Source organism: Bos grunniens, chromosome 4 (genome assembly GCF_055505025.1).
Source record: "Bos grunniens cultivar Pamir isolate PY7600 chromosome 4, Bosgru_T2T1.0, whole genome shotgun sequence".
Taxonomy (NCBI): domain Eukaryota; kingdom Metazoa; phylum Chordata; class Mammalia; order Artiodactyla; family Bovidae; genus Bos; species Bos grunniens.
In genome coordinates, this window is record NC_141168.1 from 15,159,643 (window position 1) to 15,169,635 (window position 9,993).

The 9,993-nt window shown below is 39.4% G+C and overlaps 1 protein-coding gene across 1 annotated transcript; it reads right to left on the bottom strand.

Moving 5' to 3' along the window:
- Positions 1–3,995: 3,995 nt before the first annotated feature.
- Positions 3,996–6,451, bottom strand: TAS2R4 (taste 2 receptor member 4). Its single transcript, XM_086395163.1, has one exon. The coding sequence runs from the start codon at positions 5,862–5,864 to the stop codon at positions 4,974–4,976; it is 891 nt and encodes a 296-aa protein (XP_086251289.1). The 5' UTR covers positions 5,865–6,451; the 3' UTR covers positions 3,996–4,973.
- Between the last annotated feature and the right edge of the window lie 3,542 nt (positions 6,452–9,993).

Consider the following 9,993-nt stretch of genomic DNA (forward strand, 5'->3'; position numbering starts at 1 on the left):
TTCAATCCCTGGGTCAGGAAGATCCCTTGGAGAAGGAAATGGCAACTCACTCCAGTACTATTGCCTGGAAAATCCCATGGATGGAGGAGCCTGGTAGACTACAGTCCATGGGATCACAAAGAGTCAGACACGACTGAGCAACTTCACTTTATGTATAAAATAGGTCAGAAAATCATGAAACAAATCATGTCCCTGTGTTTAGACACCTCATTTGCAAGCGAGTTGTACACATATGGAGCCATCACCAGGGCCTCAGTCTCCTTCCTCCTGACATGGAGCTACATTCCTGCCTTTTCCCAGACCCTACCCAGCCCTCAGCCATCATCCAGAGAACAAGCCAGCTGTTCTGACGTGAAGTTACTACTGGCATGCCCCAAGAAGACTGACCTTACACCCACCCCAGCAGCTTGGGGAGGTTGATGTGCAGTCTGTGCCCCTCCCCCTGCTGTGGCCCTTACCCTCTGACCCCTCTCCTTCTCCCTCCCCTCCCTAATGTCCATTAACTTCTATCACCTACCTGTTGTCAATTTCCATGCCAGGCAAATTCTCACACATCCATGGAGTTTCTTTTCTCCTTTTTTTACTTAAGGAATCAAACTGGCCAAGGGTCAGTTATCTAACTCCTTAGGGAGTTTTATCAAATTACCACTTCCACCTTCTACTCACTCAGGAAGAACAGGAAGCAAGCATACAAAATTCGAAAGAAAGTCCCAGCTTCTCCAGCGCTCTCTGAGAAGCAGTGGGCAGATGAGAGGCTACATCTCCAGCCTGAGCTTATAAAAAAGAACATTATTGGGAAACCTACTCTAAATGCTTTCAGTAAGCTTCAGTTTCACTGGAAAACTCTGGCATTTGAGGCTATCTTAAAATTTACATTCAATTTATGCTTTCAGACACTACTGTCTTCTTCCTCTTAATCCCTTCTTTCTTTTGTTAGTGTTTTGTTTTGTTTTGTTTTTTAACTGAAACAACTAAAAAAAGCTGGTAACAATGATCAGGGAAACCCAAAGTCACATGTTTAAGTGAAATCTCAGCAATATAGAGAAACCTTCAAAATACTTGAAAAGGCCAAGAATCTTATTTAGTTCTTCCATGAATTATATCTACCTTCCCACCCTCTTTCTATTGGCCTGCTGCTACTGCTGATGCTAAGTCGCTTCAGTTGTGTCTGACTCTGTGCAACCCCGTAGACGGCAGCCCACCAGGCTCCCCCGTCCCTGGGATTCTCCAGGCAAGAACGCTGGAGTGGGTTGCCATTTCCTTCTCCAATGCATGAAAGTGAAAAGTGAAAGGGAAGTCGCTCAGTCGTGTCCGACTCTAGCGACCCCATGCACTGCAGCCTACCAGGCTCCTCCGTCCACGGGATTTTCCAGGCAAAAGTACTGGAGTGGGTTGCCATCTATTGGCCTATTCCTTCCCAAATAGTAGCATTCAAAAGAAATCGTAAAATGGTTTCTTCTTTAATGTTCCTACTTGTTGGTTTAAAAAACATATCTCACACAAATTCCAGGGCCTAAAAATCCAGTAATCTACAGGATCCCATAATACTTATTTGGGAAGGAAACTAAGCACCCACAAGATTTCATATCTCCCCTACCTCTCTCAGATAAATAGACAGATAGAGATAAATAGATAAATATAAATTCTAGCAGCCTTAGGGTGAGATTTTCAGGTTGGATACATCCGGCTTCAGACATCATTTTGAATACTTTTTTATTGTCCTAGAAAATAAAGCTTTATAATTGGACATTTTTCTACTCTGTCACTATGTCTTCCCAGTCATCTTGTGACACAGGGGAAAAATAACTGTATTTTAGAATCAGAAGATGAATTGGAGCCTTGGGTCTACCCTCTCCTAGTTTTACTGTTATGAGTCATTTACTTTATCTGTTTGTACCTCAGTTTTCCCAGTCATATAATGGGCATAATGACACCTACATTACCAAAGAAATTGTGAGGAACCAATAAAACAGCATGTGAAAATGTAGCCCAGAGAATATTTGGACTTGTAGCAGTTAAAAGTTTAGTAACAAATTCCCCAGTTATAGCTACCACAGTGAATATTTCATGATGTTATACAGACATTGTCCTGGTGCCTGCCATTCATTTCAGAAAGTGACTCTTCTCAAGAAACAGCTTGAAGAAAGAGTCTCAAGGTGAGGGAAGGTTCTAGACTTTCTTCAAGTAGCAAAACCTAATTTAAAAAATTCCTCATGTATGAAACGAGTTGCCAGTCCAGGTTCGATGCACGATACTAGATGCTTGGGGCTAGTGCACTGGGACGACCCAGAGGGATGGTATGGGGAGGGAGGAGGGAGGAGGGTTCAGGATGGGGAACACATGTATACCTTTGGCGGATTCATTTTGATATTTGGCAAAACTAATACAATTATGTAAAGTTTAAAAATAAAATAAAATTATTAAAAAAAAAGATTTAAAGGAAAAAAAAAATTCCTAATACAAAACCAATATATCCAGTCCAAATAGGAAATAAATGAATACAATATAAGACAATCAAGAAATGAATTAGCAGAACTTTGTCAATACTAGAAAAAGAATCCAGATAAACTCGAAGAACAGTTATTCACGCAGCCTTTCTTAGTGAGGAAAAATAGAATTTTGACATCAGAAGACCCCATAGCTCCTTTAGATAGATTGACAGACAGATAATTTCTTACTGTTTATATTTTAAAGTATGTAGTTTGTTCTGATTATCAAAGAAATATATGTTCATCATAGAAAACTTGGAAACTTGGGAGGGGGGGGGTGGAATTTCTCAAAACTTTCTGAAAGTGAAAGTGTTGGTCACTCAGTTGTGTCCGACTTTTTGCAACCCCATGGACTGTAGCCACCAGGCTCCTCTGTCCATGGAATTCTCCAGGCAAGAATACTGGAGTGGGCTGCCATTCCCTTTTCTGGGGGATCTTCGTGACCCAGGGATCGAACCTGGGTCTCCTGCATTGCAGGCAGATTCTTTACCATCTAAGCCACCAGGGAAGCAAAACAAAACTTTCTACCTAAAAAAATTGTTGTTTTCAATTTTTTTGCATATGCATTATTTATTTTTATTTCATTTAGTAGTATAAGTATTTTACCAGATCATATAAAAATATTCCTTGACTATAAAATGGTAAATAGCTACACATTACTTCATCATAAAGATATATGCTATTGTACATACTTACGGTATAGCATAAGTTATTTGAGTATGGCAATAGAAACATCAAACTATAGAGTGGAAAAGAATGGAGATGTTTATTTTTCATAAACAGTCCTGGAGTTAAGGTAAGGCAGTTCCACAGTGTTAGGAACCAAACAGCCAAGTCTAGGATGAAAATCTGCTCCACTATCCCCAGGCCGTCACCTCATCTGTGATGCAAGATGGCCAATCCCTGTATCAGCGTTCCAGCCCACAGGAAAGGAGAAGGGGGAAAAGGAAGGCAAGCATCTATTAACACCCATTCTGGGGGCACCACCTAGAAATCATATACACAGCCTCTGCTCATACTGTATTGGCAGAACTCAATCATATGGCAATACCTAATTACAAGAGAAAGCTACCAGAATTCTAAGTAGCTAAAAATTCTGTAACTATGAATTTATGGGGGAAAAGAAAAGATGTTGGGGTCCATCAGGCTTTCTGCTATTCCTTTAGAGTTCTGATGTCATAGTGTAGCTTAATCACTCTCAGCAATCCTTTATCTCCTAATCTTCAGATTCTAATCTAACAGATATCTCCAAGTTTTGGAGTATAAAATATTGGTTTGGGTAATCTTACTGAATACTCTAGTCAAGATTCTGGTGGCTGGGATGAGAAATATCAGGTAAACTGTAAAATTTGGAGATTTCTTGGGATAATTTTTAATAAGGAAAATGTTATTTTAATAAGATCATTTTGAGATGTATAAATATTACATATCCTGTAAACACACAAAAAAAACTATATAAATTACTATTTCCCAAATCCCATTTCAAAACATCAGTATTTCAACTTCAGATTTCTATTCCTCTGTAGCCACAGTCCTGCTGTTTCAAACAAACAAATAAACAGAAAGCGCAACATTCTGGAGAATTATGCCGTGCCCATAAAATTCAGTACATAAATTCAAACAGAGATGACAGAAGTTCACCAAAGGTCAGGTGTTTCCACCACCAGTCCAGTGACTCCTCTCAGCTTTCTACCGAAGTCCATATCATGATAGGGTCAAATCTTTTGTAATGTGGCACTCAGAATGTGTTGATTTCACTCTTTGGCATATGCTTCTGAACTTGGCTTCCCAGATTTGAAGATCCTTAAAGGCATCCTGGATTGGGCTTCTTTAATGCTGGTCACTTCCCTCCACCCATCAATTCTGGCCCTTCCCTTTTTTCCAGAACAAAAGTAGAAATTCAGTCCTGGCAGTTACTGTCCCTCAGCAAGTTGAGGATCCTTTTTTCTACATCTAACATAATGTACACCTATCTCCTTTGATGTTTCTCTTTCCTCTCTTGTCTCTCTGAAACTTTCCCTTCCTCTTTTTCTCACTGTACCCTCTTTTTATGCCTAAGCCAGTTGAGTGGCTCCCGATGACCATTTACCCATTGCTGATCCCTTACTCAGGGTTCCTCAGCTAAACTTCAAAAATTTAACTAATGAAGTGACCTCTAATATATTGCTTAATTTGGGGGAACTACCCATTACACTTCAGTAGCCAGTGGAACAGTGTGGTGATTTCCATGATCCAGGGATGTGATGCCCATGCAAAACACATGATAAGCAATGCCTCCAACAAGTTCCTTATAGAAAGTGCCTGATTTTAGAATATTACTAAACAATATATTGTAGAATTAACTGAAATACAGGCACTTGAAGGTTTATGGAGTCAGATCAGTAATTACAAAAATGAATTTCTCAGATCATTGGGAAAACTACCAACAAAGAAAATCTTGCTCCCCCTGAGGTGACTTTAGCACCATTTATTATTGAAATCCCACTATTTACTGAAACAAAGAATATTCTTTGCTTTTGTTTTCAGTTTAGGATGTGTGAGAATAATAAGAAGAGAATGTCCTGGAGGGTAAATGGTGGACATAATAACATAAATAGACTTGGTTCTCAAATCCATCCCTATAGAAGGAGGGAGATAATGGACCAGGGTAGCAACTGAATATGGAATGTAGAGTACGAGGAAACAGATCATCAGCTTCATAGCACCCACATGAGCTTCAGTCTGGGGATTCCAAAGAACAGTGGCACTTCTCTGCATCTTCTGTATATGTCTCTTCAAGGAATTGATTAACAAAGAAGCAGAAGTCACATTAATGATGAATTGGAGAAATGAGCTCAAGACCAAAGGAGTCACCAAAGACAAGAGTCCCTCATTGATGTCAAATACTGTGCCATTTCTCATAGTCACAAATTCAAGAGAGGGTGCCAACTGTCTGAGCATAACATACAGGAGAGTGGTGAAGACAGAAAGCAGCATACAGACCAGCAGCAGCCGGGGCATCTTGGTGGAGAGATTTCGTTTCAGCAGGAGAAACACTGAGTGTTGGTAGTTAGCAATCTTCACACAATACAAGACGTTGAGCAAGGTTACAAACCAAAGACTACTACAGTCCAAAAACATCCAACATGACAGAAAAAAATAGGATAAGGAGACTGACCTTTCCACATTTGGAGAGATGATGACAACAACATTCAGTAACAGTATAAAAAATCTGGTGATGCCCAAACTGAACAGGAGTCTGTCAGAAGAAGAGATCCTGTGGCTTTTGATGCAAGTCTTGTAACTGACCACTACAATGAAGAGATTCACAATGAGTCCTACAAAAGTTAAAATTTCAGAGACAACGACAGAAGAAAAAAAGACTATCCGAAGCATCTTTACTCATTGAGGACTCAGGAGATGCAGTGCTGATGTGGGAGCAGGGAAAATATTGTAATGTACAAGTAGGCACCAGTACCAAGCCAGAAAAGATATTTCCTATTTTAATTTCCCCACTGTGGCAAATGAACCATTAGTGGTCTAAGAGCCAGCTGCTTTTACTGAGATGCAAATCTTCCAAGGATTGTATTACTATTTCTTCATTCATGTCCTGTTTTCCTTAGAAATGCCTAATTAAAACCAACAAAGTGAACCTGGGAGTCCACTTCTCTGGGAGAAGGAAAGCTAGAAGGAAAAATTACAGCAGACTCCGAGGTTATCAAAAGCAAATGACTGAATTCTGGTCCAGCATGTCTGGACTTCCCCTCATTGCAACCTCAGAATATGGTGGGAATTCCCATGCCTCGCTCCTGCACACACGCACACACACACACACACACACACACACAAAACCACGGGTGGCCACATCAAACAGGCAACACAGAGTGAGCAAACAAGGCAACAATTAAAGGAAAGGTTGTATCAGAGCAGATATTTCCACTTAACTATCTACAAAATTGATTATTACACTGAAGTAATTACGTTGAAATATTATACCTACCACATTTAAACAGAATAAACAATATAGAGTAAGATACAAGAATTACATCTTAATTGTATCACCAGCTCCAGGAGTTGGTGATGGACAGGGAAGTGTGGCATGCGGCAGTCCATGGGGCCACAAAGAGTTGGACACGACTGAGCAACTGAACTGAACTCATAAGAATTAACGTTCAATACTTGAAAACCAAGGTTTGTAGTTATAAATCAAAAACATAGAGTGGATTCACAAACACAAAAACAAGAGAACTCAAGCATGATACAAAGAAAAAACCTTCAAACCACAAAAGGAAAAACAAAAAAGAAAAAGAAATACAAAGAAATACAAAATCAACTGGAAAACAAGGTTTAAAGCAGCAATAAATACATATCTATCAATTGTTTTTGTTCACTCAGTCATTTCAGACTCTTTGCAACCCTGTGGACTGCAGCACACCAAGCTTTCCTGTCCTTCAATATCTCTTGGAGTTTGCTCAAACTCATGTCCATTGATTGAGTCAATGATGCCATCCAACCATCTCATCCTCTGTCGCCCCCTACTCCTCTTCCCCTTAATCTTCCATAGCACCAGGATCTCTTCCAATGAGTTGGCTCTGCACAACAGGTGGCCAAAGACTGGAGCTTCAGCATCAGTCCTTCCAATGAATATTCAGGGTTGATTTCCTTTAGGATTGACTGGTTTGATCTCCTTGCTGTCCAAGGAACGCTCAAGAGTCTTCTCCAGCACCACAGCTCAAAAGCATCAATTCTTTGGCATTCAACTTTCTTTATGGTCCAACTCTCACATCCATATATGACTACTGGAAAAACCATAGCTTTGACTATATGACCTTTGTCAGCAAAGGGATGTCTCTGCTTTTGAATACACTGTCTAGGTTTGTCACAGCTCTTCTTCCAAGGAGCAAGCATCTTTTTATTTCATGGCTCTAGTGATTTTGGAGCTCAAGAAAAAAAAGTCTGTGACAGTTTTCATTTCTTCCCCATTTATTTGTCATGAAGTGACGGGACCAGAGGCCATGATCTTTGTTTTTTGAATGTTGACTTTTAAGACAGTTTTTTCACTCTCCTCTTTCACCTTCATCAAAAGGCTGTTTAGTTCCTCTTCACTTTTTGCCATTAAGGTGCTATTATCAGTACATCTGAGGCTGTTGATATTTCTCCCAGCAACCATGATTCCCACTTGAGCTTCACCCAGCCCAGCATTTCGCATGATGTATTCTGCAATAAGTCAAATAAGCAGGGTGACAATATATAGCCTTGACATACTGCTTTCCCAATTTTGAACCAGTTTGTTATTCCATGTCCAGTTCTGATGTTTCTTGACCTACATACAGGTTTCTCAGGAGGCAGGTAAGGTGGTCTGGTATTCCCATCTCTTTAAGAATTTTTCATAGTTTGTCGTGATCCACACAAAGGTTTTAGCATAGTCAGTGAAGCAGAAATAGATGTTTTTCTGAATTCCCTTGTTTTCTCTGTGATCCAATGAATTCTTGCAACTTGATCTCTGGTTCCTCTGCCTTTATTAAATCCAGCTTGTAAATCTGGATTTCTCAGTTCACATACTGCTGAGGCCTAGCTTAAAGGATTTTGAGCATAACCTAGCTAGCATGTGAAATGAGTGCAATTGTATGGTAGCTGGAACATTCTTTGGCATTGCCCTTCTTTGGGATTGGAATGAAAACTGATCTTTTCCACTTCTGTGGCCAATGCTGAGTTTCTAAATTTTCTGGCATATTAAGTACAGCACTTTAACAGCATCCTCTTTTAGGACTGTAAATAGCTCATCTGGAATTCCATCACCTCCACTAGCATTGTTCATAATAATGCTTCCTAAGGCCCACTTGACTTCCACTCCAGGATGTCTGGCTCCAAGTGAGTGACCACACCACTGTGGTTATCTGGGTCATTAAGATCTTTTTTGCATAGTTCTTCTGTGTATTCTTGGTACGTCTTCTCAATCTCTTCTGCTTCTGTTAGGTCCTTGCCATTTCTGACCTTTATCGTGCCCACCCTTGCATGAAATGTTCCCTTGATATCTCCAATTTTCTTGAAGAGATCTCTAGTCTTTCCCATTCTATTGCTTTCCTCTATTTCTTTGCATTTCACCTAAGAAGGCTTTCTTCTCTCTCCTTGCTATTCTTTGGAACTCTGCATTTGGTTGGGTATATCCTTCTCTTTCTCCCTTGCCTTTTGCTTCTCTTCTTTTCTCAGCTATTTGTAAAGCTTCCTCAGACAATCACTTTGCCTTCTTGCATTTCTTTTTCTTGGGGATGGTTTTAGTACATAGTGTACAGGACACCATGTCCTGTACAGTGTTATGAACCTCCATCCATAGTTCTTCAGGCCTCTGTCTGCCTGATCTGATCTCTTCAATCTATTCATCACCTCTACTGTGTAATCATAAGGTATTTGATTTAGGTCATACCTGAATGGCCTAGTGGTTTTCCCTACTTTGTTCAATTTAAGCCTGAATTTTGTAATAAGGAGCTCATGATCTGAGCCACACTCAGCTCCAGGTCTTATATTTTGCTTACTCTATAGAGCTTTTCCATCTTTGGCTGCAAAGAATATAATCAATCAGATTTCAGTATTGACCACCTGGCGATGTCCACGTGTAGAGTCATCTCTTGTGTTGTTGGAAGAGGGTATTGCTATGACCACTGTGTTCTCTTGACAAAACTTTGTTAGCTTTTGCAAGGATCATACACCATGATCAAGCTGGATTCATTCCCGGGTCACAAGGATGGTTAAACATATGGAAATTGATCAATGTGATACACCACATCAACAAAAGAAAATAAAAACTACATGACCACCTCAATAGATACAGAAAAGGCATTTGATAAAATTTAACATCCATTCATGATACAAAAACTCTTACCAAAGTGGATATCAAGGGAACTTATCTTAACATAATAAAAGCTATTTATGACAAACACATAACCAACATAACTCTCTAAAGTGAAAAGCTAAAAACCTTCCCACTAAATCCAGAACAAGAAAAGGATGTCCCCTCTCACCACTTCTATTCAACATATTATTGGAAGCCCTAGCCACAGCAATCCAACAAGAAAAAGAAATAAAGGGTGTCCAAATTGGAAGGGAAGAGGTAAAATCATCTTTATATGTAGATGACATGATACTATATATAGAAAACCCTAAGGACTCCACACAGAAACTATTAGAACTGATAAACAAATTCAGAAAGGTAGCAGTATAGAAGATTAGTATACAGAAATCAATTGCATTTCTTTATACCAACAATGAAATATCAGAAAGGGAAAGTGGGAAAAATCCCTTTTAAAATCACATCTAAAAAACTACTTGATAAAACCAACAAATGAGGTGAAAGACTTATATACTGTGAACTATAAAACACCAATAAAGGAAACTGAAGATGATACAAACACATGGAAAGTTATCTCACACTTTTGGATTGAAAGAATTAATAGTGTTAAAATGGCCATACTACCCAAAGCAATCTACAGATTTAATGCAGTCCCTACCAAATTACCCATGATATTTT

Coding starts and splice junctions, on each gene's coding strand:
- TAS2R4 (XM_086395163.1), bottom strand. CDS start 5,864: ATGCTTCGGATAGTCTTTTTTTCTTCTGTCGTTGTCTCTGAAATTTTA.